Source organism: Hippocampus zosterae, chromosome 5, assembly GCF_025434085.1.
Source record: "Hippocampus zosterae strain Florida chromosome 5, ASM2543408v3, whole genome shotgun sequence".
Taxonomy (NCBI): Eukaryota; Metazoa; Chordata; class Actinopteri; order Syngnathiformes; family Syngnathidae; genus Hippocampus; species Hippocampus zosterae.
In genome coordinates, this window is record NC_067455.1 from 19,711,805 (window position 1) to 19,731,138 (window position 19,334).

Here is a 19,334-nt window from a genome sequence, read left to right on the forward strand (position 1 = left end):
CAGAGAGAAAAAAAAAAAAGAGAGAGAGAGAGATAAAAGTGTGTGTGTGTGTGTGTGTGTGTGTGTATTTTTGTGGGTGGGGGGACATTATGACATTGACATCTTTACACATTGACAATACAAGAGTTTGAGGTTTTAAGACCCAGGACCAACAACCTTTTTATGTCCTGTTTCAGGTGCTGGATCTGAGTCGGGTGGGAAAAGAGGAAGTTTTCTATGGGCCAACGTTGCCATTTGGCTCAAATGGGATAGCAACTTGTTTCCTCCCTGCTCCATATTTCACATGCCCTAACCTTCAGACACTCCAAGTACCCCAACACAGGATTGCTTCCGTTTGAACCACAGCAAATGCAGGACTGAAGAACAACCATACATTTGACAGTCAGTATTTGCAAATGTGATTTGAAAAAAAAAAAAAAGATAGTATTTACTCGTATTCACACGAGACTAACTCTCCTAACAAGAATTGCTGCTGTCCTATCCCAAACCCAGTTTCCCTGAAATGCAAACTAGCCATCCTGGTGTCTAGTCATTAAAATAATAATAATAGTTCATATGTAAATCATTATATGCAGACAATAAATGCAAACCCTGGAACGTAAATACTTTAACTCATTTCATTATTCACTCTGTATCATGTCAGTTATCTTTAACGGCAAGATTTTTTTTTCCCAAACCTTGAATGAAACACACTTTGGCAGTGTACATACATATCACCCTCTGTCATGACAGAGATCCATAACATGTTCAAGACATGTTTATTGTGAAATAAAATGTTTGCTTGTCATTCTCGGTACATAGATGACTATTTGTCATGCTGATTTTCAAAGCAGTTTCTACCAAAATAATTCAGTGTCGTGTTGCAATTCCCTCGTCAGTCTTTGAGTGAATAGTGTATATCGACTTTCCAAAATAAATGACTTGTGTATTAGGTGTGATTTATCTACTGTATTATTGTCCGAGCTGGAGCATTCATAGAAAACGAGGGATTAAGCTCCCTGATCATTGAGCAGCAAGAGGTAAGTGAACAGAAAATTGAGGCAATGCATGAATTCTACAGCCACCACTGAGAGTGAAGGTTGAAGTTGCCCAACATAATGTCACCGATGTGAGAAGGAAAAACAATACAGTGAAGCAGGAAAATGACCGAAACAGAGGCTTGGTGATTGCCTTTGTGATTTGGAGCAAACTTAAGTCACACTTCAAGAAATGGCTTGCAATAGGACAAACTATAAAATATTTGAGCCTTTACACATCATTTTCCCTCACAATTGGGAACTCTAAGCTTGCGACCCACTAGAGAGATCCAGCACCTAACTGTGATCACTTCACATAATCCGAGTAGAATACATCCAAAATCTGAATTGCATATTTAATTGCAAATGATATGCTTGTACAAATTCAAGTCAATACCTTCTTTACAATATATACAGTAAAGTACACTATACAACATGCATAAACAACCAGTATCGATGCTGTAGTCTTCGGTACTACAGTGATTACACAATTGCATATTTCTTTTTTAAAATACTTATCTAACATGATCAATCAAAATTATTAGTATTTTTTTTAACAGCTGATGTATTGGACATCAATCATGGAAGGGTACGTACGTCATGCTACTGTGTCGACCTGGTTGAAAAAAAAAAACATTCGAGTCAAATTTTAGTTAATCCAGCATTGACTCAATGTTTGTGCCAAACAAAATACAATTGCATGGAAGTTGTTTTTTTTTTAAGGTGAACATTTGTGTTGGTAATAGAAAAATATTTGGCAACAAAGAATATGACAGTAGAAGATGCTATGAGCTGATTTTAGGTCTTGGCACTTTCATCTGCTTCCAAACTTGAGATTTCTGCCTGCCCACTCTCCCCAAGAAGACACAGCAGTTTCTTGTATGCACTTCTGTTGAAACAAAAAGGTGAACTTGTCAAATCAAGCAACAACAATGCAGTGGATTTGTGCGCTTGCTCACCTTAAGGTGGCGTTCTTGCCCAGTCCTTTCTTGTGTTCGTTGTTTCTCAGAGCAAGAGACAGGGTAGGAATAAGGGCTTCAACAACAGGGGGATCTAAAACAGCCACCGTCTCGAGAACGGTGTAAATCTGCCTGTCATACACTCTCTCATTCTCGGCCACAAATGACCTTGGAACATAAAAGAGAAAAACGGTAAAATCATGAAGTGTAAGCCAAGCCTACTGACTGCAACACATTAATAACGGTTACCTTAAGACCGACAACAGCTGCTCACACGGTCCTTTTACACACACTGCAGCACATCGCTCGACCACAAGTTGTACTGCATTTGTGCTTGTCTTCCTCACTGCACAAAAATATCAAGCATGGGATGTCACTGAAAAATTAATTCCAGTTGAGTGAGAAATGAAGACATCTTGACAGCAAATGGATAGATTAAACATAGAGTGAAGTTCATGTTTCAAGAGTTTAATTCAAAAAGTGAAAGCCATTGTTTTTCATTTAGAATGTATACTTTTTTGAGAGGCCAATTGCTGCCAATATCTGCCAATAAAAGCATTCTGATTGTTGATGCAACATTGTCATTTCTTGAGATGAATATGTAGTCTTCATTCGCCGTAAACCATCTTCCCCAATATTATAAAAATAAAATCATGAAATATTTCACTTTGTGTGTAGTGAATCAACATAACGAGAGCGGCGCTCTGAGTTGAATGACTCAAATGAACATAATGTCCATCCATCCATTCATTTTCTGTGGCGCTTGTCCTGATGGTTTTTGCCGAGCTGGAGCCAATCCGGATAACTTTGGGCGAGAGGCGCGGCACAGCCCGCACTGATTTCCAGCCAATCACATGGCACGCAGGCAAACAACCATTCACATTTAATCACATCAATGCATAATTCGTCTAGAAGTGTCAAAAGTCCTTTCTGTCACCTACCACATGGAAATTACGGTGTCCGCCAGAGAACTGTTATGACCGTAAAAATCATCAAATGTAAAATCACCTCATACATAAACAAAATTGACCCAAATAGAACCCGCACAAGCACAGAGGGAGAACCCCCACGCTGTTTCTCTCAATAATCTAATTGATTAGCAGGCTCCGATAGCGTAAAAATTGGAAGCAGTCAACAAGCCCTAACCAACTGAAGCTCACCCTGAGGGTCATTGACCAGCATCAAGCAGCGCAGTAAAGCAGGAAGCGGCAGAGCGAGCAGGTCGGGGTCTGAGTCGCTGTTGCGTCTCAGAAGTTCCAACAGGAAAAACAGGACTGATGCGAGGCGAGGTGGAGGACAATGACCTTGGAACTGAAGGAAGCTCCCGCTGATAGCAGAAAAAAACCCGTTTATACGTAAATTAGAGCAGATTTGGGCAACCCGTGCCAAACTGACGTGGGAGTTGAAATTCAAACAGAGCAGATTTCATGTCAACCGACCAGAGGACCTGCAGGATGGTCCTCCTCAGCGAAGCTCCGGTGCCGCTTGGGATGGGCTCGCATGCACCGAGAAGCACGGGATGATTGGCGATGCTGCCCAGCGAAGTTGAGGCGGGAAGGAAATGGTCAAGATATCTCCGGATGATGGAGTGGAGCTGCTGCTTCAGGTACACTCCTTGCGACGGGGCTACACTAGAAGCCACCGACAGACCCTGCAGGGATTTTAGTGCAGGCATCATTTTCTCTGGTCCCAAAAAATATCTTGAATGTTACAGTAAGACGGTGAGAGTTTTCTGATGCATTTAGCTTTAGGCATATACAGTATGTCTGAACATAGAGGCCAACTTTTCTTCTGATGTTGTTTTTTTCAGATTAAATAGCGATTTGGTTCGTGCACGTTGGACCCAAACCTGTAGATAGAGTGGCAGGCTGTTTCTGAGAGCTGTGTCTTGCTGAGTGAGGTTCTGAGGGAGGAGCAGCCGATCCACAATGCGGAAGAGCAACTGCTGCGCCTTGGATGTGACCAGCAGGGGGCTCCAGTGCTTCACGACGCAGCCTGGCTCACGAGGTCCAAGAAAGACAGGCAAACAAACGAGTGACAGTTTCCTGACCCTGCAGGTCAAGAAATCGCCATACACACATACTCCTGAATTGTATCATGTGACTCTTACCGAGTGCCCAATACGCCAGCTGAATTCCTTTCTGATTCTTGCTGACCAATGAGGGTTTAATATATTTAAGGACGTCTCCTAGGTAGTCCAGAGCTCTGGTCACCATGGCTGAACGCTCGGAAGAAACCTGCAGTGTGCCGAAGACTCTGCCTACAGCCTGACACAAGCGAGAAGCAGATAAGCGAGTTTGGAAAACTTTACATACAGACTGTCGGGCAAAAATACACAGGGACATATGCGGAATACATCTCTCATGTATCATTATTGTACATAAAAGGTCCAGTTTGAATTTCGACGAATGTATCGGCCTTATTTGTGTGAGATTTGCAGTTCTCAGCAGGAGGTTAAAAAACAAACAAACAAACAAAACCCGTCCCCTGAAATCCAAACGCATGCTTGGTGGCTTTAGCTACAGTAGAGCACATCTATCAATGATGAGTGTACGTTACCTCAACAAACAACTCCAAGGCTGAAGTGGGCGTCGTCATGGTGGCTGGGAGAGAGAGGTTCGCTTTCCGCAGAAGACTCTCCACCTCGGGAAGCATCAGCACTAGGCGCGTCAGTTCACACAGCTGCTCCTCCATAGCGAGGCCTGTATCGGAAGTCAGGCACAAACACCACCAGGGTTTCAAAATCAGATCTAAAACAAAACTCAACTCAACTGTATTTAGAGAGCACTTTAAAGCAGCCATCGCTGCAGACAAAATGCTGTACATGGAGCAACTATCATATGTACAACAATAAAGCAAGAAATCAGAAACAAGGACGGTAGAAAGCACCAACCAGTTGAGTCAAATGCCAAATAATACAAGTGAGTTTTGAGGCGGGTTTTAAAGATGGGCATTCCAGAGAGAGGGGCCAGCAACGGTAAAGGTTTGATCCCCTCTGAGCCTCCACTTAGTTCTTGGTAGTTCTACTAATGACAGGTCTGCAGACCTGAGGCGCCGGGCAGGTGTGTAGGGGCGGATGAGCTCAGTGAGGTAAGGTGGCGCGAGGTAATTTAAAGATTTGAAAACAAATAATAGGACAAAGAACTCTAAAATGTATAGGGAGCCCGTGAAGCCAGAGTAGGAGTTATGTGCTCCCTCTTACGAGTACCAGTCAAGAGGCAAGCAGCGGCATTCTGGACCAGCTGGAGACACTTAATGGAGGATTGGCTGACTCGAAAGTAAAGTGCATTGTAGTTATCGAGCCGGGATGTGACGAAGGCACAAATTACTGTCTCAAAGTGCTCATGAGAAAGGAGAGGTTTCACTTTAGCCAGCTGCCTAACTAAACAATCACGATAATGCCACTGTCGTTACATTCCTACGACTTATTCAGTTGAGCTTGGACTGGAAGGTTGTATTCCAGAATCATCTTATGTGAAAAGTCGTTCGAAAGTTTAATCCTGAGATGCGGCCAACTGAATTATTCAGTCCAAGATGGGAAAGAGAAATTTCCAGGTCAGTCACCATAGTAACATATTCTGTGAACCTGACCTGCCCACTAAATCTAAAATGATATATGACAAAGCATTTTTGGTGGTCCATCAATAACTCTGGAACACAGAAGAGTGCACGAGGAGAAGGTGTGCCAGAAATGCCCACATTTTAAGGTTGCGCCACCCACAGCATGTATTTGGCTTGAGCGTAAATGACAGATTTGAGTTGGGTGGCAGCAGCCAGAAAAGCTGCACACTTTTCTGACCTAAGCACATGGGAGAATATGGCCATCTTGGTCTACGAAGCAGTGAGTTGCATGTGGAGATAAAATCGTGTTCAAAAAAAGATCTCATCTTAATATTTATCGAATGGATTGTCCAATGTCAATTAGTATGAATACAATTTCAGGGATGCCTTGCCCGTCTGAATTTGATGTCTCATTTGAAGCTGCTTCCGAGGAGGCTACTCCAATGCAGAACTGCATCGACATGAATGTGAGATTTTATTCGGCAGTGCCTTGCAGCTCTGATCTCAAGTGCGACTAAATATTAAGTAGGTGTATGACATAAAAGCTTATCCAAGCCTATGTTGTTGCCCTTCGCTGTCAAGGCTTTGCTGTTTTTTTTCTCCAAACAGAATATATTTTCATTGTCACTGTGCCCTAAAACCTCCAATTACAAGGGGGAATTCAATAAATTAAGTTGAATTTTTTTTCTCTCTGTTGCCATGGTGAATTGACATATGCTCACATGGTCGTCAAAGCCTTTTGTTGTTTTTACACGTGAGATTGAATTCTGCTTAGTTAAACTGTTGTACAAATACATTTTAGCTCTCAATTTTGCCACTTCTACAGTATGTAACAGTAGCATGACATCCATCCATTTTCTAATTGATGACTTCGGGCAAAAAGCGGACTTAAACCCCGGCCGGATTGATCACGAGTCGCCAACAAGACCTTTACGAATGGGTGGGAATGAATACCACATCAGCTGCAAAAAACAGTCACGACAGTCAGTAGCTTTGTGCTTTATGAAGTGGAACACACAAAAAGGAGTGATAAATTACTCAAGAACACACAGCAGAATTGGAGAAGACAGGAAACCTTGGGAGAAAAAATTGCTTTTACCTGCTCTGCTTTCAGATCCACCAAGGTGTTGCTGTAGAATACATCGGAACCAGGCCCTGACTGACAGACTTTGTGACGACGCTGACAGAATGACGCCACGATCGCCGGTGAGTGACTCCAACAGCTCTCTGAAAAAGACAGATGGTCAAAGGTTTAAAAGCAACCATTACTTGGTGCCACACAGTGAAGCCGGGAAGAACAAATGGCCACTACCTGATTCTTTTGCGTGAACACTCATTAATTAGTACGTGACAGAGCACACTGGAGGGGATTTTCATCAAACAAGCTTTGGTATGGTCGCAGTGGGCAGTACCTGTTTTGGAGTAGATGCGGAAGGTAGCGCGTGACAAGAAGTGGATGAACCATGTCATCCCAACCAAAGTATTGCATGATGGACTGCACGGGAGTGGGTTGAAGGTCTTGGGGGGCAGAGGCGGGCAGCTCGAATGCCAGAAGAGTGAAGCCTGAGGGCATTCCAGAGTCATTCAGAATAATAAAGATGCCCATGTGTCAGCTCGTACATGCAAGATCCATGCGTCGTCTTCTGTTTCTGTCATCGACTGTCACAGTTCCAAATTGACCTTCCTCATCCTTCATTTATGAAAAATTCTTCAATCGATTCAAAAGGCAACAAAATTGAATTTGGCCTCAACTCTTCTCTCTGATTGTTTTTCAGACTGTTAGTCACCTTTTCTCCCCTGATGAGGATCCCACTGATACTGACCTGCGGCCGCATCTGCCAACTGAGCCGGAGGGGTCTGAGAGAGGCGTAAATTGCGGAGGAAGGGGAAGAAGTGGGCCCAAAGTGCCACTGCTAACGCTAGGTGGGGCTCTTTCACAACGGGGTTGGTAGTCATCCGGGTCAAGGCGGGTTCTGACTGGACACGCTGTTGATGTGCCCGTCTGGAAAAACACAGATAAACAAATCTGTCCAATGCAAAAGTCAAACCTAGTGTGCAAGATTACAACCCCCGCCAAAACCCCACCTCTTTTTTTTCCTCTCTTTTTATTATTCATCCCGCTTCTCCACTGTTCCTCCCTCACTGCTTCTTAAGTGTTTTCTTTCTTCCCTCCTGGGGGATTACTGGCGGCTGTGGTGTGCTGCGGTGTGGAGCAGCAGAGTGTACGATGAGATCGGGAAGGAGAAGAGGATATTATGGGTACAGAGGGGGAGCCTAGTTGCTGATCCTCTGTACACACAATGTACTTTGGCTCTTCTGGCTCATCCCTGGCCCTAGCCGCAGCCTCACGAGCAGCTCCACAGTGGCTGGCATTAGCCCAGATAAGCAGCTGAAGAAGCTGTAATCTCATTTAGACTGGAGGTGATCCTTCTGTCCCCCTTCGACTACCCAGATGGGGGTGCGGGGAAGTAGGGGTTCGAGGTGTACAGCGAGCACAGGCTAGGACCCCCCCCCCCCCTTCCCTCCCTCATACACACACTATCCCATCCCCATCTGTACACACAGACACACACAATTCACTTCTTCCCTTCCAGCAAGGTTGCATCTAATCCAGAGAGAGCTGAGACAATCGATTAGACTCTGAATTCATTAGCCTCGTTACTACTGCGGAATGGGCCTTTCACACCCATCGGCCCTCATTGTACAAGGCATCATCAGAGACCCTACTTAATCCTGCTAACTGACATTCCTTACAAGGTGTACCCGCAAACATACAAATACATTCAACCCGGTGCCAACCCAACAAAAAGACACCATTTGGATCCTCTCTTCCCCCCATGCACTTTGCAAACTCCGAAGGTGAGTCACAACCACCTTTCACCCGTCCCTCAAACTACCCCCCCCCCCACACACACACACACTCTACAGACACCAACGAGTGTTTTTGATTTGACTTGAGATGTGCCCCACATTCACCTGGCAAAAACAAAAGGCTAGATATCAAGTGAGAGGTTGTAATGATCTCAAAGGAAGGCCTGCCTTCTATTAAGCCAGGGCGACTGGAGTTAATTGGTTCTGCTGAAAACAGATCCAACAGGTTGCCGGATCACCTCATCAGCCGGCGGCACCCCCACCTTACCACAGCCGAGAGACATGGGAAGGACTAAAGCTGAGGAATTAGGCTTGGGACTGACTTCTTGTATAAGTGCCATCAAGGGTGAACACTCGGACGCTCCATTTTCTCAGCCATTGGCACAATAATCACCTTAATGTGTGCAGATTCCACGTGGCTCTTAATCGGTGTAATGATGCACCTGCTTTTGTTTTTTTTTGCCAATCAAACAAAATGACCACAATTAATAACTGCAACAAAAAAGCAACAAAGCTTTATACTTTAGTCTCTGTTTTCGGTTTGAAGGCGCTTAAAATTACGGTATCAATTCTGTGCGTATACAACAGCAAAAACAGCATTTGGCTTGTTCTATTTTAAGATTTGACTGCTGTGTAAAACAATAACAGTACAATTTGGTGGCCAAAGTCGATAATGTACTCACAGATAAACTACTATGAACTTACTGCGCATCCAAGTTGGTTATTTTTCACACGAGGTTTGAAGCAGTCTTTTAACATTGTGGAAGTTTCATCGCTGGGAAATAAAGACAGATGGAACTATTATCCCATGTCTAAATTAAGACTACTGCATTGTACAGCAAGTGAGAGTTGTAGCTTATTGAAAATAAAGGAAGACTAATGCAACTTAACTGTTGAAATTAGTAAGCAGAAATGACTGCAAAGTTGCCCTTTGACATCAGCTTTAGTTTGAAAGTCCATAAAACATATTTATGCGCTGACTATGGCTCTTCCTAATTCACGGCGGTTCCACTTGAGTTACATTCAACTCTAGTTACAATTCGGAAATATCAATAGAAGACAATAAAACACCCAATTTGGTGGTAACCTTGTAAAAATAAAGTTTGTAGTGTGTCTGTGAACAAATATTCATCCCAAAAAATACTTGTTTTATGAACATTATGACCACAATTATTCCTGAACTGCCATATCTTATATTTTATGTATTGCATGTTTGTAAAGCGGGGAGGCACGATGGGGGACTGGTTAGCATGTCTGCTTCACAGTGCAGTGGTGCAGGGCTTGATTCCGGCTCCGGCCTTCCTGTGTGGAGTTTGCATGTTCTCCCCGTGCCTGCCTGGGGTTTGTCCGGTTTCCTCCGATTTCCTCCCACATTCCAAAAACAAGCATGGCAGGTTAATGGAACTCACTAAAATGGCCTTCGGTGTGAGTGCGCGCGAGAGGCTGTTTCTCTATGTGTGCCCTACGATTGGCTGGAAACCAATTCAGGGTGTCCCCCGCCTACTGCCCGAAGACAGCTGGGATCGCCTCCAGCACGCCCCGCGACTCTTGTGAGGATTAGCAGCCTGGAAAATGGATGGATGGATGGATGTTTTGAGAGCAAACATCAGTCGGTAATATGTAGTTGAGCGGTCGTCCTTTGTAGTAAGTCTCGTATGCATGTATTGATTATTTCAAGTTTTGATTGTAGAAAAGGTTTGCTCTTTACACTTTAAAATGTTTGCTTCAGCCTTTAGCTTTGAGTTGTTGCAAAAACCCGATAAGATGCAGATAGAACTTTTCAATAGATATGGAACATTTTTTCTCATGAATTAGTCATATATTGTTCTGCTTCTTTGTTATGAATCATACTTTGGCTATTATATCGGCGCATGGGTACATATGAAATTGTAAATATTGATAAAACTCAAGTGCACTGTTTACTCGTATCGAGTCAAATCCTTGTACCTCCTAAATAATCACTTTTCAGTAGACCCCCAAAATGTCAACTGTAAATATTGCTTCGCCAAAGCGAGAAAGCCAAAAGAGAGAAAGCCATTTTTCAACACTATGATGAATAAATTGTAAAAATTGTGTAAGCAAAGAAATAAAAAAATCTACCAAATTTTGAGGTTTCGGGTTGATGCTCGCAATAGATTTTATTTTTATGACTTTGCGGCGGCAGGCTCTGTCTCGCTCACTTAAAACCAGGAAATGGTCGTGTGCAGCAAAGTTCCTTCTGGCATCACTTAAAAAAATGCAGAGAACTGTCAGCCAATCAGATGTCAGTGGCATCAGGGCCTTCCTCAGCCTGCTTTCCCGAACCAGGTTGGAAGAGGAAGAACAGTTCCAACACCGTCCGGCCTCCAAAAAGTAAAGAATGTGTGTTTATTTACAGTATATATCCTGCGTGTATCAATGTTCTTTTATTTCATACAAATGGCTGATGTTTCAGATATCTTCCAATCTATATTTGACACAATTTTTTTTAGCCGACCTTATCGGTGTCTGCCCCAAAAATCTCAGTCCACCGGGTTCTATTGGGCGCACACCAATGTCGGGTAGATAGGAATGTATTCACCAGTCTTTTTCAGACAAAATCCATAAATTGTGGCCAATAGAGCAGATAAATACAATAACGCGTAGTGACATTAGTGCCAGTATCGGAGACAGGGACTGCTTTCAACACAAATGGCCAAGAGTGGTGAGTCTTTGTCGCAAAACTTCCTGGTGGCATTCCGTCTGACATGCCTCTGATACTATTTCAAAACCTGGCAATTTTGCAGGTAGGCTTCAACCCTGCAACTTTCACAGGTGGTCAGTGTAAAAGGGGCTTATGTGAGAGAGAGAGAGTAATTCAGTGGGAGAAAAAAAGAATAATGAGAATGGCTGAAAAGCCTGGGTGGTGATTACTCTCACCTGAGCTGGGCGAGGACAGTCAGCAGAAAGCCAAGAACAGAGTTGAGTTCAGACTGGCGGCAGGCTGGCAGCAACCACACAAAGCCTTCATTGAGAAGTTTTTCCTCTGATAGGTTGAGCCTGGTGCTTGTTTCGAACACTTCAGCCACCCCCTCCAGGTATGATCCAAGAGGCCCCCAGAGGGCAATCTTACGAGACATCTCGGTAGTTTTATTGTAGAACTCCTTAGCGATATCATTGAAAGATGTGGCTAGCCCACTAGCAAGTGGGCCGAGATCCAAGCCCCTCTCCTAGATCAAAGAACACAAATGTCAAAAGCGCTTGCACCGATAAATCAAACGGACTGGACTGGACCATGCTTCGGAATTATTCAGCAGCTCTACTTTTTTTTAAAGATTGAACATACCTGAAATAACAACACCAGTGCCAGCTGTCCCCTCCACACCAGTGTGCGGTGTCCTGGAGGGCAGTCAGATGGCAGGAAGCCCAGCAGCTCACAGGTTTTACTGGCAACATCCTCCAGTTCCACCTTCCTGGCAACCACCAGAAACAGGAGCAAGAAATTCATGAGCCCGGCCTCCGTCAGCTCCTTCATCTTCTTTGAGGAGAACTTTGAGCAAATCCTGAGAAAGGACAAAAACAATGAACACTTTGGTTGATAGTGTAGTCGTTTATAAGATCGGAACGAGTGCAACTATGAAGCGCAAATTTGGCAAAACGTAAAATGTCTATCAAATCACTTCAGAAGTAACGTGTCCTTTTTCAGTCCGCGATGACTAAACTTCCCACTCTCGCGATGCTCTCTACCGCCTGCCTCCATCCCCCTCACTGCACCAAGGGGTAAATATGCACTGTCTGGCCGGCCTTGAGAGTGTGTGTGTACGTGTTTGTGGGTTTGGAGGTTGGGTGCATAAAGTGGGAGAGGGAATAAGAAAAGCGAAACACCCAGCATTCTGTTAGATCCTGAAGGCACTGTGGAGAAATGCCTTTAAAGATCATGTTAAATGTCAGAGACACTCAGACACACAGCAGTAGGCGCTTGGTCCCTCTCTACAGCCAAACCAATTTACTGCAACACCAGAGAAGGATCAATAAAAACACACACAGATGCACACGCACACGCGCACACACGCGCGCACACACACACACACACACACGCACACACACACACACATACACACACACACACACGCACACACACACACACACACACAGAGTCATGCTTCCTGTTCACATTCTGCTCACCTGGTTAAACAAAAAATATATATACCGGTATACTGAGCCCATATTCCCCATCTCAGGTGAGTTGTGATGCTGCGTGGGTCAAAACACCAATAGTGCCAAATCCCAAGATAAACTTACATCAAAAGTGTAGGGCTGTAGCAATTTGAAAAATAAGCAAACATTGCTTATTTTCCCTCTCTTTGTGATTGTAAATTTAATATTGGGATATTATTTTTAAAGGTCCGTTTATCATGTTTTTTAAACAAATTTATAATCGATATATTTATATTTTCATACAAGACATAATTACACACACACACACACACACACTTAGACTGTATATAAAGCCATCTGACCAACGAAATGCATGTGGCATATAAAAAAAGATGCCACCATGAGTAGATGTTCTCCCCACTGTTCTGTTCTGTTTGTTTATTTGAGTGTTTTCTCTGCAGCCAAGCAGATGTTCTAAATTCCTGGTTCTGGATATCAACCTGGCCAATGTGTCACGCATTAACCTGGCCATCATTGATGACTCCCTTGGCTTACACAAACAGTCGAGCCTCCTGAGGAGGAAGGAGCGATAGCATTCATTGAGGTAACAGTAAGAGGAGGCGCGGGGTGTGGCTGGAGGGTAGGGGGAGAGATCTGGACATGTTCCAGCCTAGTCTGGCTGAGTACACACATCCACCAACCCCCACCAGACAAGCCCCCTTTCTATCCGTGTTGGAAAACACCAAAGCTTTGCTAAGGCGCATTAACCGCCACGCTCGTTAACTAATTAGCCCCCATGTCTGCAATGATGCTGAGAATATTCCAGACAGAGGGAAGACATTAGGCAGACTTATCTATGGTTGCCTCATTTGGGTGGCCAGCCTGTATGTGATATATGAGGATACCGCACTAGGTGATGCTGCTATTACACATGCATGAACAAAACACAAAACAGTGTCTTCCAACCTTGGTCCAGCCAAGGCATTAAGAAAACTTAAAAAAAAAAATATGAATACTGAAATAATGGCGATCTTGCTTCAATTTACTCACAAATGTGCATACTGAGTGCATAATCTGGGCCTGTTTAAATCACAAAAAGCTGATTCACTAGCAGGAAGCCATAACTTATTCTCTAGTTTGAATGACAACAGGTGATCACTTAAGGGCCGTTCACACGGCACACATTTGCTCCGGTGCTGCACCGAGATATTTTGTTGCGGGATATTTTGCACCGCAGCAAATTGTGTGGAGCGTTCACACGTACAAAGCTGCTGAGCGAGGCAGCCCCGACACTGTGTGTGTGTGTGTGTGTGTGTGTGTGTGTGTGTGTGTTTGTACGGCTATACTTGTGAGGACCACTGTGATTATAAGACCAACGTAGTGAGGACATTTTTGACAAGTGAGGACATTTAGGCCAGTCCTCACAAGTTTTTCATTCTAAAGGCCTCTAGAGGGTTTATATAGGCATCTCTCAAAGTTTCAGAGAGGTCCTCACAAATATACCAAAAATGATTTTTTGTGTGTATTTTCATTTAAATTCAATACACACACTTTTTACTCACTACCGCCACCTATTGATTTCTGAAATATTTTTGTTCCAACAAAACTGAAACTATAGAAAACAGTCTCATGGGCTTATTAGAAAGTAAAACAATGATGTATTTTTATTATATCTAATATTTGTCTAAGTTTAACTTTTTTAACAAACATCTTGTTATGAAATAGAACTTGTTATGCAAACCCAAATCTGGAATATGGCCTCAGACCCACACGAAATTACACCTTAAATCAAACCACTAAATAAAAAACCTAAAATAATTTAGTGAAGTACACACTTATTCCATTTGTGACATATTGAGGTTTTAGTTGTCATTTCATAGCTCCACATTTGTAATTTGAAGTGCACATTTCTAACATTAAGCAAAGCTCTCTGAGTATTTTTACTGAGTAATGTTTTATATTCTATTGTATACTACTGATGGAACTATTATTTACTATTATATTTAGGGCATCAGTCTCATCTTTTCCATAAGGACACAAGGACAGAGGTGGCAGAATAAATGTGCACTCAATTGTATTAGTGTTACTTTTGAAAAATATGACATTTAAAAAAAAAGAGTCCTTGAATAAGAGTAAATATGTACGTAGTGGGGCAGCCCGGTAGTCCAGTGGTTACCACGTCGGCTTCACAGTGCAGAGGTACCGGGTTCGATTCCAGCTCCAGCCTCCCTGTGTGGAGTTTGCATGTTCTCCCGGGCGTGGGTTTTCTCCGGGTGCTCCGGTTCCCTCCCACATTCCAAAAACATGTGTAGCAGGCTGATTGAACACTCTAAATTGTCCCTGGGTGTGAGTGTGAGTGCGAATGGTTGAACGTTTCTGTGTGCCCTGCGATTGGCTGGCAACCGATTCAGGGTGTCCCCCGCCTACTGCCCGAAGACAGCTGGGATAGGCTCCAGCACCCCCGCGACCCTAGTGAGGATCAAGCGGCTCGAAAGATGAATGAATGTACGTAGTGAAAGAATCACAAGTACTGAGTAATTGGTGAGGAACTTCTTATTTATATTTTCAAACTACCACATTAAATAGAAATAGGAAAGTGCAATTAAATTAAAAAAGTTAAAGCTGTAAGCATATTTACGCCCTCAGGCATGTCGGAGTTCTCATTGTAACATACATTCAGTCATTTTCAGATCCGTTTTATCCTCACAAGGGTCACGGGGGGTGCTGGAGCCTATCCCAGCCGTCTTCGGTCAGTAGGCAGGGGACACCCTGAACCGGTTGCCAGCCAATCGCAGGGCACACACAGACAAACAACCATCCGCGCTCACACTCACCACCGAGGGACAATTTGGATTGTTCAATTAGCCTGCCATGCATGTTTTTGGAATGTGGGATCTGGAGAGAACCCACACAGACCTGGGGAGAACATGCAAACTTCACACAGGGTGGCCGGAGCTGAAATTGAACCTGGTACCTCTGCGCTATGAGGTCATCACGCGGACCACTAGTTCACCAGGCCGCTCCCCAGAAAATCCATCCATCCATCCATCATCTACCGCTTATCCGGGGCCGGGTCGCGGGGGCAACAGCTTTAGCAGGGAAGCCCAGACTTCTCTCTCCCTAGCTACTTCTTCCAGCTCTCTCCGGGGGATCCCGAGCCGTTCCCAGGCAAGCTGGGTGACATAGTCTCTCCAGCGTGTCCTGGGTCTTCCTCTGGGTCTCCTCCCGGTGGGACATGACCGGAACACCTCACCGGTGAGGCGCTCAAGAGGCATCCGAATCAGATGCCCAAGCCACCTCATCTGGCTCCTCTCGATGTGGAGGAGAAGCGGCTCGACTCTGAACCCCTCCCGGATGACTGAGCTTCTCACCTTATCTCTAAGGGAGAGCCCGGACACCCTCCGGAGAAAACTCATTTCGGCCGCTTGTATCCGGGATCTTGTTCTTTCGGTCACGACCCATAGCTCGTGACCATAGGTGAGGGTTGGGACGTAGATCGACCGGTAAATTGAGAGCTTCGCCCTTTGGCTCAGCTCCTTCTTCACCACGACAGACCGATACAACGTCCGCATCACAGCAGACGCTGCACCGATCCGCCTGTCGATCTCCCGCTCCCTCCTACCCCCACTCGTGAACAAGACCCCAAGATACTTGAACTCCTCCACTTGGGGTAAGATCTCTTCCCCGACCCGGAGGGGGCACTCCACCCTTTTCCGACTGAGGACCATGGTTTCAGATTTGGAGGTGCTGATTCTCATCCCAACCGCTTCACACTCGGCTGCGAAACGCTCCAGTGAGAGTTGGAGAGCCCCGTTTGAAGGAGCCAACAGCACCACATCATCTGCAAAAAGCAGGGATGCAATACTGAGGCCCCCAAAACGGACCCCCTCAACGCTTCGGCTGCACCTAGAAATTCTGTCCATAAAGGTTATGAACAGAATCAGCGACAAACGGCAGCCTTGGCGGAGTCCTACCCCCACTGGAAACGATTCCGACTTACTGCTGGCAATGCGAACCAAACTCTGACATCGGTGGTATAGTGACCGAACAGCCCGTATCAGGGGGTTCGGTACCCCATAACCACGAAGCACCCCCAACAGAACTCCCCGAGGGACACGGTCAAACGCCTTCTCCAAGTCCACAAAACACATGTAGACTGGTTGGGCGAATTCCCACATACCCTCAAGGACCCTGCTAAGGGTGTAGAGCTGGTCCACTGTTCCACGGCCGGGACGAAAACCACACTGCTCCTCCTCAATTGGCGGCTCGACTTCCTGACGGACCCTCCTCTCCAGCACCCCTGAATAGACCTTACCAGGGAGACTGAGGAGTGTGATCCCTCTATAGTTGGAACACACCCTCCGGTCCCCCTTTTTAAAAAGAGGGACTACCACCCCGGTCTGGCAATCCAGAGGCACTCTCCCTGTTGACCACGCGATGTTGCAGAGGCGTGTCAACCAGGACAGCCCAACAACATCCAGAGCCTTGAGGAACTCCGGGGCGGATCTCATCCACCCCTGGGGCCCTACCACCGAGGAGCTTTTTAACCACATCGGTGACTTCAACCACAGAGATAGGAGAGCCCACCTCAGAGTCCCCAGGCTCTGCTTCCTCCAAGGAAGGCGTGTTGGTGGAGTTGAGGAGGTCTTCGAAGTACTCTGCCCACCGGTTCACAACGTCCCGAGTCGAAGTCAGCAGCGCCCCATCCCCACTGTACACAGCGTTAGTGGTGCACTGCTTCCCCCTCCTGAGACGTCGGATGGTGGACCAGAATTTCCTCGAAGCCGTCCGGAAGTCCGCTTCCATGGCCTCACCGAACTCTTCCCACGCTCGGGTTTTTGCCTCGGCGAACACCGAAGCCGCGGTCCGCTTGGCCAGTCGATACCCGTCAGCTGCCTCTGGGGTCCCACAGGCCATAAAGGCTCGATAGGACTCCTTCAGCTTGACGGCATCCCTTACTGCTGGTGTCCACCAGCGAGTACGGGGATTGCCGCCACGACAGGCACCAACCACCTTACGGCCACAACTCAGATTGGCCGCCTCAACAATAGAGGCACGGAACATGGTCCACTCGGACTCAATGTCCCCCGTCTCCCCCGGAACATGGGAAAAGCTCTGTCGGAGGTGGGAGTTGAAACTCCTTCTGACAGGGGATTCCACCAGACGCTCCCAACAAACCCTCACTATACGTTTGGGTCTGCCAGGACGGACCGGCATCTTCCCCCACCATTGGAGCCTACTCACCACCACGTGGTGATCAGTTGACAGCTCCGCCCCTCTCTTCACCCGAGTGTCCAGAACATGCGGCCGCAAATCCGATGATACAACTACAAAGTCGATCATCGAACTGCGGCCTAGGGTGTCCTGGTGCCAAGTGCACATATGGACACCCTTATGTTTGAACAAGGTGTTCGTTATGGACAATCCGTGACGAGCACAGAAGTCCAATAACAAAACACCACTCGGGTTTTGATCGGGGGGCCGTTCCTCCCAATCACGCCCCTCCAGGTATCACTGTCATTCCCCACGTGAGCATTGAAGTCCCCCAGCAGAACAAGGGAGTCCCCAGCAGGAGTACTCTCCAGCACACCCTCCAAGGACTCCAAAAAGGGTGGGTATGCTGAGCTGCTGTTTGGTGCATATGCACAAACAACAGTCAGGACCCGTCCAGCCACCCGAAGGCGGAGGGAGGCGACCCTCTCGTCTACCGGTGTGAACCCCAATGTACAGGCACTGAGCCGGGGGGCAATGAGTATGCCCACACCTGCTCTGCGCCTCTCACCGTGAGCAACTCCAGAGTGGAAGAGAGTCCAACCCCTCTCGAGAGAACTGGCACCAGAACCCAGGCTGTGTGTGGAGGCAAGTCCGACTATATCCAGTCGGAAATTTTCTGCCTCACACACCAGCTCGGGCTCCTTCCCTGCCAGAGAGGTGACATTCCATGTCCCAGGAGCTAGCTTCTGCAGCCGAGGATCGGACCGCCAGGGTCCCCGCCTTTGGCTGCCGCCCAGCTCACATTGCACCCGACCCATTTGGCCCCTCTCATTGGCGGTGAGCCCATGGGAAGGGCGACCCACATTGCCTCTTCGGGCTGTGCCCGGCCGGGCCCCATGGGTGTAGGCCCGCCCACCAGGCGCCTGCCAACGAGCCCCACCTCCAGGCCTGGCTCCAGAAGGGGGCCCCGGTGACCCGCGTCCGGGCAAGGGAAACCTAGATCCATTTATTGTATTCATCATTGGGGTCTTTGAGCCGTGCTTTGTCTGGCCCCTCACCTCGAACCTGTTTGCCATGGGTGACCCTGCCAGGGGCATAAAGCCCCAGACAACTTAGCTTCTAGGATCATTGGGACACACAAACCCCTCCACCACGGTAAGGTGACGACTCACGGAGGGCCCCAGAAAATCCAATTCATTTTATTCTGCTTTGGACATTGAAACTGGAAAATATGACTTGCATTCAATAAGTAAAGAATTCCAATTCCAAGAAACCAAGAAATGATTAAATTCCATATTAGAGTTTGGAATTATGTTGCTTTAAAAACAATTGTAAATTTTTAAGTCAGTTTAAATATACTGTGTGTGCGGTTGTGTTTGTGAACATATATATAATTTTATTTGCTGTAATTATTTTAGGAGTATGTGACATTGGTGATCCTCGTTACTCAAATACTGTATGTAGATGTTGCTCAAAATTTATCATGCTCTCCTTCACATCAGACCTCAAAGTTCACAAAGGCTGTGGGAACTTTGATAATTGACTTAATCATTGGCCAAGAAGAGGAGCGGCTGTTACCTGCTCCAAAACGAAGTTT

The 19,334-nt window shown here is 46.0% G+C and overlaps 2 protein-coding genes across 3 annotated transcripts in view; one reads left to right on the top strand and one right to left on the bottom strand.

Annotated features, from left to right (window-relative positions):
• The window catches only part of klhl32 (kelch-like family member 32), a 35,272-nt gene extending 34,334 nt beyond the window's left edge, over positions 1-938 (top strand). For both annotated transcript variants that reach the window (XM_052064706.1, XM_052064707.1), the window contains one exon: positions 177-938. In XM_052064706.1, coding sequence (XP_051920666.1) covers positions 177-338 — 162 coding nt within the window. In that variant the 3' untranslated portion in view covers positions 339-938. The remainder of the gene's footprint in view (positions 1-176) is intronic.
• Positions 740-19,334, bottom strand: part of mms22l (MMS22-like, DNA repair protein) — a 43,894-nt gene continuing 25,299 nt past the window's right edge. The window contains exons 14-26 of the mRNA XM_052064626.1: positions 11,712-11,928; positions 11,306-11,595; positions 7,360-7,538; positions 6,949-7,099; positions 6,636-6,763; positions 4,535-4,677; positions 4,086-4,242; positions 3,825-3,970; positions 3,415-3,626; positions 3,136-3,302; positions 2,225-2,321; positions 1,976-2,143; positions 740-1,905 (exon numbers count right to left, since the gene is read on the bottom strand). Of these exons, the coding sequence (XP_051920586.1) occupies positions 1,815-1,905; positions 1,976-2,143; positions 2,225-2,321; positions 3,136-3,302; positions 3,415-3,626; positions 3,825-3,970; positions 4,086-4,242; positions 4,535-4,677; positions 6,636-6,763; positions 6,949-7,099; positions 7,360-7,538; positions 11,306-11,595; positions 11,712-11,928 (2,146 nt within the window). The 3' untranslated portion in view covers positions 740-1,814. The remainder of the gene's footprint in view (positions 1,906-1,975; positions 2,144-2,224; positions 2,322-3,135; positions 3,303-3,414; positions 3,627-3,824; positions 3,971-4,085; positions 4,243-4,534; positions 4,678-6,635; positions 6,764-6,948; positions 7,100-7,359; positions 7,539-11,305; positions 11,596-11,711; positions 11,929-19,334) is intronic.